General features: G+C 34.6%; 1 protein-coding gene across 2 annotated transcripts; it reads left to right on the top strand.

Annotated features, from left to right (window-relative positions):
• Positions 1 to 4,698: 4,698 nt before the first annotated feature.
• Positions 4,699 to 14,863, top strand: rrp9 (ribosomal RNA processing 9, U3 small nucleolar RNA binding protein). Of its 2 annotated transcripts, none has more exons than XM_048172546.1 (15): positions 4,699 to 4,900; positions 4,999 to 5,084; positions 5,171 to 5,283; positions 5,380 to 5,447; positions 7,605 to 7,646; positions 7,743 to 7,869; positions 7,976 to 8,100; positions 9,948 to 10,040; positions 10,364 to 10,464; positions 10,538 to 10,672; positions 10,837 to 10,899; positions 12,147 to 12,292; positions 12,575 to 12,654; positions 12,915 to 12,988; positions 14,650 to 14,863. In XM_048172546.1, the coding sequence occupies exons 1-15, from the start codon at positions 4,832 to 4,834 to the stop codon at positions 14,741 to 14,743; spliced, it is 1,416 nt and encodes a 471-aa protein (XP_048028503.1). In that variant the 5' UTR covers positions 4,699 to 4,831; the 3' UTR covers positions 14,744 to 14,863. The 2 variants fall into 2 exon arrangements, with proteins under 2 accessions (XP_048028503.1, XP_048028502.1); XM_048172545.1 differs by having other exon boundaries at positions 12,147 to 12,301.
• Positions 14,864 to 15,812: the final 949 nt, after the last annotated feature.

Here is a 15,812-nt window from a genome sequence, read left to right as displayed (position 1 = left end):
AATGTGTTAATATATAGGCCTACCATTGATTAAATAAATAAAATTTATTATTATTATTATTATTATGTGTTTTAATGTATGTTTGTATATATAATTTATTTATATATTATTAATTGTAGTACTACTTAAATTTTTATTGCATGTTTTATATATATTTGTGTATATTATTTTATGTGTTTGTATATTATTATATTAGTAGTATACTTGTATTTTTATTGCATATATTTGCATGTGTATATTTTGTTTATTTTTATAGTAATATTATTAGTAAAATAATTATTTATGCATTTTTAATTTATATTTTTGTATATTTATTTATAATTTTATTTATATATAATATGTATTTATTTATTTATATAATAGTAGTAGTTGTGCATTTTTATTGCATGTTTATATATGTGTATATTATTTTATGTATTATTATTATTATATGTTTTTAATATATATCTATTTTATTTATAATATATAATATAAATAATATATAAAATATTATTATTATTGTTAGTAGCAATTATGCATTTTTATTGCATGTTTGTATGTGTATATATTATTTTATTTTATAATTAATATTAGTATGCTTGTGATTTAATTGTATATGTTTGCATATGTCTATTTTATTTTATGTATTTTTATAATATAAGTATTAGTAATATAATTAATTATACATTTTTAGTGTATATGTTTGTATGTGTGTGGAATTCATTTATTTATAATATATTATAAGCAGTAGTCATGTGTTTGTATTGCGTATGTTTATATATATTTTATCTATAAATATATATATATTATTATTATCAGAGTTTGAACTGTAAAAAGAAATTCGGGAGGGGGATGTGGACATTGGTGGGCGGGCCGGGGCGGGGCCTAACTTCACCCACAGCCTTATATGAAATCAACTGAAGATAAAAGAACACATTAAAACTCTCCAGATCTCAGCAGAGGAGGATTAAACAACTCCACAAACAGCGCTACAGTTTCACATATTACTAACCAGATTGACTTTATTTTTGTCATTCATCTACAGAAGTTTTTATTGAGAATTAACAGAAGTTTAACGCTCATGTTTGTTTCATTTGAAGTCACCATAATGGTGATTGGTGTTTCCATTAGTTGCGCTCTTAACTCTTATAATGTTTGGCTTCTCTTGCTGCGACAGTGTGTTTGTCAAACACATTTGCAGTAGCAAAAAAGCTGAAACGAGATCAGTTGATGATTTTATAATCATCGTGTAATAGCCTGAATCACTGATGTCATTTGAATGTAGTAATTGTGTAGTGCCATTAATACATTTAAATTACAATCCCTGCTTTACTGCAACATTAGACCACAATGCATTTCAGAAATCAGCTAGAAAATTGAAGTTAAAACCATTAACAAAAACTAGTACATTACACTGACAAACACAGATATGAGCAATTAGCGTATGAATCTCAACAATGGTGACAACAAAATATCCAGACAATCAGATCAACTCTGGACATCACAAAAAGCTACTAAAAGAAAGAACAAAAACCACAGCAAAAATAAAAGCAAATAGTTAGAATTAAATAAAATAATAGGACAATTCAGCTGCATAATTTACTCATGCTGTGATGCATGCTGGAAGTTTTGTACTGTTGTTCCCAGCATGCATTGCGGCATGACACTTTTGATTGTCACCATTGTTGAGATTTACATTTCTACCTAAGAGGGTCTATGGTTGGAAAAAAGTTTGAGAAGCCCTGCAGTGGTCAACCTGAAGCGGTCACCTGCACACCCACTGAAGCTAAGTAGGGTTGAGCCTGGTCTATATCTGGATGGAAGACCTGGTAGACTAGGTAGCTGTGGGAAGAAGTGTTAGAGAGGCTAGCAGGTCTGATCAACCTGTGGTCTGAGTGGGTTCTAATGCCCCAGTACAGTCATAATAAGCTGTACTGTATAAAGGGTTAACATAAACCCCAGAAAATAAGGGGTGTAACCCTGGTGTAAAATAGTCCATACAGCACATCACATATTGCCCAATGCCCCAGTACAGTCTGACAGGGCAAAAATAATCCCTACATTACATAACATACCATGCAGTTAGTTAGCTAGTTTCACATCACAAATGATATAGTACTTTAGTTCTTACATCATTGAGATTTCATAACAGAATAAAACCGACCGTCAATAAAATCTCTCAACAGAACAAAACCGACCGTAATTGTAATCTCATAATGAAATAAAACCAACCGTCATTGAAATCTTGTAATGGAACAAAACCAACCATCATCAAATTCTCAAACAAAACCGGCCATTATCAAATTCTCATTATGGAACAAAACCAACCATCATTGAAATCTCGTGACAAAAAAAACCGACTGTCTTTGAAATCCCGTAAAAGAACAAATCAACAAAACCGACCGTCTTTGAAATCTTGTAAAAGTACAAAACTAACTATATTATTGTGGTCTCGTAACTGAACAAATCTGACTGACAATGAAAACCAACTGTCATTGAGATCTCATAACTGAACAAAACCGGCCATCACTGAAATCTCATGACCGAATAAAGCAGAGGTCATTGGAATCTTGTAACGGAACAAAACCAAGCATCATTGAAATCTCGTAATGAAACAAAACCGACTGTCTTTGAAATCTCATAACAGAACAAAACCGACTGACACTGAAAACCTACCATTATTGAGATCTCGTAACCCAGCAAAACTGGCTGTCATTGAAATCTCGTAACGAAACAAAACCGACTGTCTTTGAATTCTCGTAAAAGAACAAAACCAACTGACACTGAAACCCACCATCATTGAGATCTGGTAAAGAAAAAACTGTCTTTGAAATCTCGTAAAAGAACAAAGGAACAAAACCGACCGTCTTTGAAATCTCAGAACAGAACAAAACCGACTGACACTGAAAACCTACCATTATTGAGATCTCGTAACCCAGCAAAACTGGCTGTCATTGAAATCTCGTAACGAAACAAAACCGACTGTCTTTGAATTCTCGTAAAAGAACAAAACCGACTGACACTGAAAACCTACCGTCACTGAGATTTCATAAAGAAAAAACGGACAGTCTTTGAAATCTCGTAAATGAACAACAAAACCAGCCAACACTGAAATCTCATAATCGAATAAAACCGACCGACATTGAAGTCTTGTAACGGAACAAAACCAACCGTATTTGGAATCTCATAACAGAACAAAACCGACTGACACTGAAAACCTAACATTATTGAGATCTCGTAGCACAGCAAAACAGACTGTCATTGAAATCTCATAAAAGAACAAAACATATCATATTGAGTTCTCATAAGGGAACAAATTAAAATTTGACTGACAATGAAAACTGACCGTCATTTAAATCTCGCAGTGAAACAAATCTGACCATCATTGAAATCTCATAATGAAACAAAACCGACTGACACTGAAACCTAATCTTATTGAGATCTCGTAACCCAGCAAAACCGACCGTCACTGATATAATGGAACAAAACCAATCAGAAGATTAAAAAAAAAAAAATCTGAGATGACACACAAAGACATCAAGATTCAGCACATGAGTCTAAACAATGGTGGCAATCAAAAGTGTAATGCTGCGATGCATAAAAATAACAACTTTATTCAACAATATCTATGGGTGGTTTCAAAATACCGCTTCATGAAGCTTTGAATCTTTTGTTTCGAATCAGTGGTTCGGAGCATGTATCAAACTGCCAAAGTCACATGATTTCAGTAAACGAGGCTTTGTTTTGTCATGAGTGTTTTGAAATTTCAATGGTTCACCACTGGGGGGCGTGACTTTGACAGTTTGATACACTCCCCAAACCACTGATTCAAAACAAAAGATTCGTAAAGCTTCATGAAGCAGTGTTTTGAAATCACCCATAACTAGATATTGTTGAATAAAGTCGTTATTTTGTTTTTTGTTGCACAAAAAGAATTCTTGTCACTTCATAACATTAAGATTGAACCACAGTAGTCACATGAACTGTTTTAAATACATCTTTAGTAGCTTTCTGGGTGTTTGAAAGTGTAAATTATCTTGCTGGCAATAGAGGCCTCTCCAAGCAATCATATTTTATCCAAAATATCTTAATTTGTGTTCCAAAGATGAGCAAAGGTCTTACAGGTGTGGAACGACATGAAGGTGAGTAATTAATGACAGAATTTTCATTTTTGGGTGAACTAACCCTTTAAGGGGCCATTTACATGACACTGTAAACACCGTTTTGACCATTCATTTACACGACAACAGCGTTTTGGTGGTCTGAAAACGCAAACTTTTGAAAACGGGTTTCAAAGTGCAAGTTTTTGAAAACGGTCTCTAACATGATATTTAGGCCCTGGAATGCAACTTTTACTCTAGTAGCCCCGACAACAACGCAGATTTTACTCCCCAGACTGCGATTTTTACTGTGGGACCCCACTGAAACACGATTGGGCTAGTTTTGAGTACCAATTGGGTGGGTTATGTTGTGAAAATCTGGCAACCCTGGCCCTGATTATTATTAGTAATAGTAGTTGTAGTAGTAGTAGTAGCAGTTACGCGGTTTAATTGCATGTGTGTATTATTTTATGTATTATTATTATTATTATTATTCAGTATATATCAGTTTCAGTCACACTGCTCTGTGCAGTTATAAACAATCACACAGCAGCTCATTTGAAGTGATCGCTGTAATGCATCGTCTCTCCATTAAGCTGCGCTGTAGCGCAAACACACACACTTAAACGACCCGAGAAGAAGAACTACAGGAAGCATGTGTTTGTGGCCATGTGTGTGGCAGTCAAGTAGCGCTAAATAAACTTAGGCAATCCCAAATTACTAGGTAAAAACAAGTAGTTTTAAACGTCATTATGTCATCTTTCTTTATAAAGAAAAAGGTAATCTCTGCAGCTCACAACAAAGGAGATTTAAAAAGAAAGGTACGTTTTTGCAATGAGAAATGAATTTGTATTTATCCTTTCAGCTTTCATGTTATTTGATGTTGTACAAAATATTACCATATTTATATCCACTTTAGAGTAATGCAGATGATGGCAAAGGGAGATCAAAAAAGTTCAATAAACGAGCGGATGAAGAAATCTCGAGTGACTCAGAAGATGAGAGGTAATGCAGTGTGTTGTGGTGGATGAACGTTGATGTCATGTTGTTATATTTAAGAGAATAAGATCACCTATGCCTTTCTTCTGCAGAGCTGATCCAAGCAGAAGAAAACAGGACGATGAAGACTATGAGATCGATGAGACGCCGCAAGATAAGAAACTTCGATTGGCCAAACTTTACCTGGAGCAGCTGAGAGAGGAAGGTTTGTAAGACCATCATCATCATCATCATCATTCATAACAGAATGAAGCATTCCCACAGTTTTCTGAACCTGTGTTATCTGTACTGTCATTGGCAGAGGACAAGAAAGCTGAGGAAGAGACATTTGAAGCGGATCTCATAGCTGGAAGACTGCAGGAGGATCTGGTAAATCCACTGACTTTCATCAAAAACTTCTCATTTGCTTTTTGAAATCTATTCTCTTGAGTGTGGTAGACAGTGTGATGTCACACCTTTTGCTCATTTATTCAGGAAATGTTTAGCATAAACCTTTGAAATGTTACCTCAGATATTTTTAACAGCATTACTTGTCAGTTACATTTGTAACATAAGATGCAGATAAACTTCATAATTTAGTACAATTGAATCGAAATGCTTTTATTTGATAAATGAAATTGCTCTGATGTGAATCATTATATTAAGTATTGTAATATCATGTAAAACAAAGAGGGTTAGTTCACCCAAAAGTGAGAATTCTGTCATTAATTACTTGTCCTCATGTCTTTCTAAACCCGTAAGACCTTTTTTCATCTTCAGAACACAAATTAAGATATTTTTGATGAAATCTGAGAGCTTTCTGTCCCTCCATAGACAGCTATGCAACTACCATTTTCAAGCCCCAGAAAGGTAATAAAGACATCATTAAAGTAATCCATGTGACTCCAGTGGTTTAACCTCAATTTTATGAAGTGACGTGAGCACTTTGTTTGTGAATAAAAACATAATTTACCACTATTTATAAAATATTAATCTAGTTAAGAAGGTTGTCAATTGAGGGAAGTTCTCAATTTTCATCAAAAAGTTCTTCATTTGTGTTCTGAAGATGAACAAAGGTCTTACGGGTGTGGAACAACATGAGGGTGAGTAATAAATGACTGAATTTTCATTTTTGGGTGAACTAACCCTTTAATACTACATGTAAACACACAACTAGCAAGAAAAACACCTCATTAAAATCTTTCCTAAATTTGATTCCCAAACTTCTGGACTAAAATATTTATTTAAATTCCCCCTGAGATTTTAGGTTAATATTTCAGTAATTTAACAACTTATTCACGTTCTCATGTTTTCTTTAATGACATGCAGGTAAATAAATAAAATATTTCATATTGTTTTTAATATTACATTTCTATGATTTAATTAATTATTAGCATTTCATAAATACACCATGGTTTAGCATATCCAAACTGTTATGAAAAGATATTAAAATATATATTTTTAATAAACTTTAAACCCCAGAGATGTGTTAAATAGATAGGAACATCAGTGAATTACAGCATTTAATTATTAACAGTTATAGAAAATGAATGTTGAGTTGTCGAATTATTCATGCTTTTATTGTCATAAAGAAAGGAACTTTTTTTTAGGGCTGCAACAATTAATCGTGATTAATCGTTTGCAAAATAAAAGTCTGTGTTTACGTAATATATATGTGTGTGTTCTGTGTATAATAATTATGTATATATAAATACACATACAGGTATAAAGTTTAGAAATATATGCATGTATTATAAATGTATATATTTTATATTACATATAAACATAAATATTTTATAAATAAATATAAAATTTTTCTTAAATGTATACATGAATGTGTGTATTTATATATACATAATTATTATACACAGAACACACACATATATATTATGCAAACACAGACTTTTATTTTGCAAATGATTAATCGCGATTAATCGTTGCAGCCCTACTTTTTTTTGTAATATTGCTACTAAATCAGACTCAAAACTAGGGCTGTCAAACGATTAATCGCATACAAAATAAAAGTTTGAGTTTGCATAATATATGTGTGAGTACTATGAAATTAATATGTGTATATATAAATACACAAAAATTAATGTATATATTTAAGAGAAATGTTATTTATGTACAAAATATTTTTATTCATATATAATATAAATTATATAAATATATAAATAAATATACATATACTTGTAAATAGTTGTAAATATACACAGTACATCCACATATATTAGGCAAACTCAAATTTTGTATGCGATTAATCGTTTGACAACAATACTCAAAACACTGAGAATGGTTTAAAAGGATGTATGGTTGGATTCATTCATTGTAAATATAATAAAAAAATACATAAAATAAAAATTAATTAAAGATATTTCACTTACATTTTTTAAAATCTGTTGATTTTTACTAAAACTGTTATTTTGGAGGATGTTATATATGGCTACAGTGAGCGTATTGTGCATAAATGGATTACTAATGTAACATTTGAGTGTTATAATTCTCCCTGTTCTTCTCTAATCACTTGTTTTTATTCATCCTCCACAGCTGGAACAGAAAGGCAAACTGCAAAGACTCATAGCCAAAGATGTGAGTGATGTTTTTCATTAGCTGCTGTGCAGATACTATATCTTTATTTGCCACTGTTACTTCCTGTTAATGACATCACCCTGACGTGTCCTCCAGCTCATAGCTCCAGACCCAGAGGAGATCAGGTTGTTGAGAGGACACAAACTATCTGTCACATGTCTCGTCATCACCCCAGATGAGAAATACATCTTCTCTGCAAGCAAAGACTGCTCAATCATCAAATGTGAGTCTGACTCGTCCACTGCGCTCTGCTTTAATGCTCTACGTTTTAGATTGAGTAGACGTTTTAAGCTTGTGTCGTCTGAATGAATGATGTATATGATCTGCAGGGGAGGTGGAGAGTGGAAAGAAGGTGCACAAGATGGCAGGAGGACGGAAGGGAACAGAGGATCGTCACGTGGGACACACCGCTCACGTCCTGAGTATGGCCATATCATCTGATGGGAAATACCTGGTGAGAGCAACTATTGTTGGTCATTTTTCCTTAACCCAAGGTTTTTTTGCACACAGTTTGAGCCTTAGAATTAAACTGGCTTTATTTTTGTTGCCATGTGCTAATAGAGTCAAACCAAAAATTATTCAGACACTAGATATCATTTTTACTAGTGGGTGCAGGACACTATAGTTCATTTGTGTAAGTGAGGATAGCAAAATAAAGTAAACTGTGACATATTATACCCAAAAATTCTTCATACAGTTGTAAAATTGATAAACATTTGGGACCAAAAATTATTCAGACACTTTGACCGTGTTTTGCTTAAGTGTTATCTGACATAATTAAGATTATTTTTTTCTGACACAGTTTAACTCTGAGATCTTGTCATATTTTATTACCATTTTTTTACACTATAGTGAATAAACTGTATTAATGAATGCAATGTTCAAGGTGTCTGAATAAATTTTGGTTTGACTATATATTCATCCCCAAAATAACAATTATTTTAAATTCAGTAATATTTTCAATAAGTTCAGTAAATGTTTTGGACTTTGAAGAAAATATGTGTATATATGTATCTGTATATATGTATACACTACCGTTCAAAAGTTTGGGGTCAGTATGATTATTATTATTATTATTATTTAAAGAAATTAAAGGTGCCCTAGAATTAAAAATTGAATTTACCTTGGCATACTTAATTAACAAGAGGAGTTCAGTACATGGAAATGACATACAGTGAGTCTCAAACACCATTGTTTCCTCCTTATGTAAATCTTTTTTGTTTAAAAACCTCAGAAGAACAGGCGAATCTCAACATAACACGACTGTTACGAAACAGTCGATATCATTAATATGCACGCCCCCAATATTTGCATATGCCAGCCCATGTTCAAGGCATTAAACAAGGGCAGGACGTATTAACGTCTGAATGTGCACAGCTGAATCATCAGACTAGGTAAGCAAGCAAGAACAATAGCGAAAAATGGCAGATGGAGCAATAATAACTGACATGATCCATGATATCATGATATTTTTAATGATTTTTGTAAATTGTCCTTCTAAATGTTTCGTTAGCATGTTGCTAATGTACTGTTAAATGTAGTTAAAGTTACCATCGTTTCTTATTGTATTCACGGAGACAAGACTGTCGTTATTTTCATTTTTTTAAACACTTGCAGTCTGTATAATGCATAAACACAACTTCATTCTTTATAAATCTCTCCAACAGTGTGTAATGTTAGCTTTAGCCCATTAGCCACGGAGCACAGCCTCAAACTCATTCAGAATCAAATGTAAACATCCAAATAAATACTATACTTACGCGATTAGACATGCTGCATGATGAACACTTTGTAAAGATCCATTTTGAGGGTTATATTAGTTGCGTGAACTTTGTTTATGCTGTTAAAGGCAGTCGCGAGCTCGGGGGCGGGGAGCACGAGAATTTAAAGGGGCCGCAGCCTGAATCGGCGCATATTTAATGATGTCCCAAAATAGGCAGTTAAAAAAAAAGAATAAAAAAAAAATCTATGGGGTATTTTGAGCTGAAACTTCACAGACACATTCAGGGGACACCTTAGACTTGTATTACATCTTTTAAAAAGATGTTCTATGGCACCTTTTTAATACTTTTATTCAGCAAGGATGCATTAAATTGATCGAAAGTGGAGAAACATTTATAATGTTACAAAAGATTTCCATTTCATTTCTATCTACCTATCTTATATTTGTGGATTGCATTGTTTCAGAGTGATTTTACTGTTATTTTTGTGCTTTTTTTTTGATCTTACAGTTTTTTGTCAGTTGATTGAAAACACAAAGTTAGATGCAATTTAATAGGTGTGTTTTTCTTTATTTTCTAGGCTAGTGGGGACATGAATAAACTCGTCATGATCTGGGAACCTGTGACATGTAAACATCTGTACAAGTTTACAGGACACAGAGGCGCTGTATCGGTGAGGACAAGATCTCTTATGGATACACGCATTTTAATGAATCCTCGTGACTTTAGATCAGGGGTTTCCAAAGCTGCTCCTACAGGGCCACTCTTCTGCAGAGTTCAGCTTCAACCACAAGTAAACACACCTGAACCAGCTAATCAAAGTCTTCAGGCTCACTGTGTTGGAGCTGAACTCTGCAGGACGTTGGCCTTCCAGGAGCAGGATTGGACACCCCTGCTTTAGATGATAGGAAATTCCTGGCTTCATTTAATTTACTTGCTATTTGACCTCATGTGACTGAATTTATCAACGCTTCTGTTTCACTGCTTCCTCCACAGGGTTTGGCCTTTAGACGAGGGACTCATACCCTCTACAGCGCATCACATGACCGCTCAATAAAAGTGTGGAGTGTGGACGAGAACGCTTATGTAGAAACCCTGTAGGTACACCAGCTGATGTGGGTGTTATAATAAACAAGAGAACTGTACTCACTCATTATTCACATTCGTCAGGTTCGGCCATCAGGACATGATCACTGGGTTGGACTGTTTGAGCAGAGAGAGATGCGTGACCACAGGAGGACGAGACAGAACAGTCCGAGTGTGGAAAATTGCAGAAGAATCACAGCTCGTCTTTCACGGACACGAGTGAGTTTGTAGCTGAGATGTACTTTTCTTATGTTTGTGACCTCTAAACTTCCCATATTAAAGCAGTCAACAGTTAAGACTTCTTTTGTCATATTTAAGGATGAATTCTTTACATCTTTCTATATCTAATGATGTTTTTGTCCTTGTCTTCTGTCTGTCTGAAGGGGCTCCATTGATTGTGTTCAGCTTATTAATGAAGAACACATGGTCACAGGTGGAGATGATGGGTAAGACTTTCTTTCAATTCAGCTTTTGCATAACTTTCATTAATAGTAAGAATTATTACATTATGCTACACTATCATTGACCAGTGTTATTATTGTTAAAACTAAGGGGGCGTTTATATGACTTTTTATGCGTTTTGGCCATTTATATATTTTTTTATGCATTTTAGCCATTCATTTATGCAACAACAATGTTTTGGGGGCCTGAAAACTCAGAACTTTTGAAAACGTTTTTGAAATGACACCATCCTAAAATGTGGATTTGTGAAAATGGTGACGTCATGCGCATGCAGAATACAGCATTTTTAATAGTTTCGTGGATCTGTATGAATGTGGATGATATGTTATGTTATGATATGTTATGATAACGTTGTCGTCTGTACGTGAAAAAAGCGAAGGAAAAACTTTTCAGCTTTTAATACATAGTTGTTTTCTAAATGTACCCTAAAACTATTAACCATAGTTTTTTGGTCATTGAATTAAAGATTAAGTAAAACAAAACTAGATGAGTAAAGTTTGATGACAAACTTTGATGTTGGCTTGACAAAGCCAGGTCTGGAAGTTTAAAATAACTTTGAACAGCTTGAAGTTTGAAATTTTTACTCAGAGAAAGTAAAAAAAAATCCTATTAGAAAGTTTTAGCATGTTGGAAGCATGAATTAACATGTTTTAACATGTTCCTAACATGATTTAGCATGTTGCAACACTTTGCTAACGTGAATTAACATGATTTAGCACTTTGCTAGCATGTTTTAGCACATTGCTAACATGAATTGGCATGTTTTAACACCACTAGCATGAATTAGCATGTTGTTTGCATGTTTTAGCATGATAGTCTGAACACCAGAAGGTATGACCCGAGTTTGGTTGTAACTTGAAAGCACCAGGAGGAGATACATTTTAAATTTTGTCTCAGAAGAAGCAGCTTAAATAGCAAATATTTAATAAAATAAATATTTGATTTAACACTTCATTGTCAAACTTAAATGACAATTGAAAATATTGCCTTGGCAACTAACTGAAATAAGTTTGTTAAAATGACTAAAACTGAAAAAAAAGAGAAATATATATTAAAAATCGAATGAAAATGTGGTGTTATATTACTGAAATATTAACTTATAATCTCAGGGGGTGCTTTAAGTAAATATTTTTTAGGTCAAAGGATTTCGGTTGTCAAAAAACTTGGTAAATCCGTGCTTTAATGCATAAATGATGAAATGTCACCCTGCTGTTTTTTTTTTTTTCTCCAGCGCTATTTCTATTTGGACGGTTAATAAGAAGAAGCCAGTGAGCACAGTGAAGAAAGCCCACGGTAGCCATGGCAACGGGGGTCTGGAGCAGCCCAACTGGGTGTCGTCCGTGGCGGCACTGCACAACTCCGACACCGTGGCATCAGGTGCCTCAGGTGCACACACACACACACAACAAACACCAACTATCACTCACAGGCAACAAACCCAGTGCACTTAAATCCACCGCCGCCCACCAACTCTCATTTGCTCTTTTGTCACATACACGCACACAAACACACGATTACCCTCAAGTGCAATATTACCATCATAATCTGTCCTCGTTCCACTTTGACCTTGTTCACAAAGCTCTCCGCCTTCTGTATTTCCATACGAGACTGCTCTCCAAACACCTGATTACCATCAACATCATTGTCGTCCCTCCCCAGGCTCTCATAATTCAGCGGTGCAGCTGTGGAAGTGTGGGCAGGGATTCAGAGGCCTGGAGCCGCTCTTCAGCATCCCTGTGGTGAGCAGTACAGATCCATACAGCTCTATTAGACGGGTTATAGTCCGTCTGCTATTGAATCCCGTCCTATTGTGCGTGCGGATAAAGCAGTACACTTCATCTGGAGGGGATGAATAATGGATCAGTTAATAATACCACAATTTTTCACAACTGCACAGTGTCCACACAGTGATTATGCGCCTGTCAGATGTGCGTCTCTTACAGTAAGTGTAACCTGCTGTATAATGAATGTTAATAAGCTTTTATTATTTCTCGTTTAGACTGGATTTGTGAACAGTCTGAAGTTCTCAAACTCTGGGAAGTTTCTCGTGGCGGGAGTTGGACAGGAGCACAGGTGAATTGTTTTTAAGCGTAGCGATTATCTGCATTCACTGATTGACAAATGATTATTTCTTGTAGTATCATTTGCAAAAAATCGACCAATCATTTTGTCAGTCAATAGTATGCATTTTCAAATATTCTTTAGTAAATTGAAATTCAGCTATTTTGTGTGCATTTATGGTATACTGTACATCAACACTAGTGGTTCAACAGTTCACAAAACTCACAGTTCGGATCACATTACAGTTTTTGTGTCACGGATCAGATAATTTGGGGGGTAAAAAAAATTGGGGGGTAACTTTGCTTTCCATTTAAAACTCACTTTAAGTACTCCGATACCACAGCAAAAACTACTAACCTAACTAATAAAGTTAAAACATTATTAAAGGCAAGTGAACAGTCCATAAAAAGAACAAATACACTAATTACAAGCATAGATAAATACCGTATAACATAGCTACAAATAAAGAAAAGTCTGACTGTAGTATTCATTTTTGGGTACAGAAATGTAATAATTAAATGTAAAATAACACTGTTCACTTTATAAAGTTAATATTGATTAATCTTTGTTAAAGCTGTGTTTTGTTTGATTAACATCAATGACAGCAGGTATTTATAGGCTGCGGTCACTTTAAGACCCCACGCACGGATCCAAAATAATGATATATATCATATTACCTTCTCAACTCTCTCTGCGTTCACTTATGACACAACCGACTGTTTTTTTTTTTTTTTGAGGATATTTGCCGAGATGGGTATTTTAACATAATTTTGTGTGTATGTGTCCATCTAAGTGCAAGGAGACATGAAAGAGGAATCAATTCGGAGTTCGCACGCTTTCTGAAACGCGCCTCTCTCTGTGCGCGCGCACGCTTCGGGTGTGTTTGTGCACAATAGATAACAATGCGCGACTACCGCGTTAAACTCTCTGCCTCTTCCAGCTTTGGAATGGTTTAAAATCCATTGAATGTAAACTAGCAAGGCAAAACACGTGCAAATGATAACCTTTCACTCTATGGCGGTTAAACATGAAATTAATCCGCAAATCACATGCGTGCCGGACCGTGGAGCCTGGTCCATACGTATCGCGGATCAAACCCTTAATCAACACTATATCAGCCATTAGTCTCTAAAGCCGCGTTTCCCCCGAAATTACCCGGAACAATTTGTCCCAGGAACTTTTTCCCCAGAAACTTCATTTAGACCACTCCAAAGTTCCTGGGTAAAGTTCCTGCGGTGGAAACGCGGCTTAAATGTCAGTAACTATCAACATCATATCGATAGTATTGGCCATTAAAAAAACAATATTCTTTACATAATATATAAACATGTTGAGTTTGATTTTATGTAGGAGGTTTATTTTGTTATTAGTGATATTGATCAAAAGATTGAGTTCAGCTACCAGTCACTGAAGGTTACTCAAAGGTAGATGGGTAACTTATTAATGTATTAATAATGAATACAAATATTAACATATTATAATATTTATTTTTTACTTTTTAAATGTAATCAAATATTTAATGCATGTACCTTCAAGGCATCATTTCATGTAATAACATTGTACTACCACTAGATGGCACTAATGTGAAGTGAGTTGGTCCTTTGTGCAGCATTTACACATTTCATCATGTTGACATTCTTGAGCTCAGTGTATCCTGTTTTCTCTTTTTTTAGGTTGGGCCGATGGTGGAGGGTAAAGGAAGCTAAGAACGGACTGTATATCATTCCTCTTAAAAGACAAGCTAAAGAGCAAGAAGTGGTCCAGTAATGTGGCCTGATCTTGGACTTGAATTTGGTTTCGGAGAACTTCTGGTTGCCTTTTTGTTTTCTTTTCATGTCAGAGCATGATGTAAAAGAGAAGCTTTTGATTAAATTTCTATGGTGTTGATCTGTTTCGCTATGTATGTCTAGAGCTCTATATACAAACACAAATAGAGGATTAGAGTAACCTGTTAGCCAAATGAAGACTTCAGTGATTATTTTTTTTAAAAAGAATTTATTTACATATATTACAAGTATAACACTGACTGGTTCACCAAAATTCACATTAAAACATCTGTATTGTTACCTACTTTTTCCAAAACTGACCACTAAGAATTTAATGCAAGTTCAAAAAAAGGGAAATACAGAATATAGTTAGTTTTTCCATCTTGCAATGACACCTAAACTAATCCATGAGGACCAAACGTGAGACTTTTTACCACAACACTAAAAAGACAAACTCATCTCCAAACGAAATTGGACTATTTTACCACCAAACTAAAACAAATTGGTTACAGTCTCCCATTTACTGAGAATACAGCATCTAAAATCACATACCCTGGGGTACATAAAAAAAAAATCATGATATATTTTGTGCAAGTCTCATGGGTGATCAAGTTCCTGCGGTTGCAGGAGTCACAAGACTGAAACATTCGTTTATCATGCCTTTCCCCAACGACGACTCGCTGAAGTCCAACGAAATACAGTTATAAAGACTGAGAAATCAAAGTCTACTGTTAACATTACTTAAGACTAGTCAATATCTTTTGTAGTGTACATAAATCAGGAACACACATTGCAAAGTCTAGTTTCAGAATCATGTTTCTTCCATTCCTGTGTGAAGTGGCTTTAAATCTACTATCACATGGATTTATAATCACATTTACGATGGTCCTTGTTCTTTCCAAGCTCTTGATCATAAAGAATAGCTTTACTGTGTAACTGAAAGACAAAAACATGCTTGTTCAAGATTGAAGTGACCACAGGGTCGTTTGGGACACCATCAAGAATGATGCATAGGTGCCCGGGATCATGAGATAAACTGAGATTGACTCCAAATATTTGATTAGAGTATC

The sequence above is a fragment of the Megalobrama amblycephala genome, linkage group LG21 (assembly GCF_018812025.1).
Source record: "Megalobrama amblycephala isolate DHTTF-2021 linkage group LG21, ASM1881202v1, whole genome shotgun sequence".
NCBI classification, from domain to species: Eukaryota; Metazoa; Chordata; class Actinopteri; order Cypriniformes; family Xenocyprididae; genus Megalobrama; species Megalobrama amblycephala.
This window is presented reverse-complemented; position numbering and strand designations above follow the sequence as displayed.

Bases quoted from the DNA above. Each gene is read 5' to 3' on its own strand.
- rrp9 (XM_048172545.1), top strand. From the start codon at position 4,832: ATGTCATCTTTCTTTATAAAGAAAAAGGTAATCTCTGCAGCTCACAAC. The intron at 10,465-10,537 runs GTAGGTACACCA...CACATTCGTCAG, and splicing joins AACGCTTATGTAGAAACCCT to GTTCGGCCATCAGGACATGA. The intron at 12,302-12,574 runs GTGCACACACAC...GTCCCTCCCCAG, and splicing joins CGTGGCATCAGGTGCCTCAG to GCTCTCATAATTCAGCGGTG.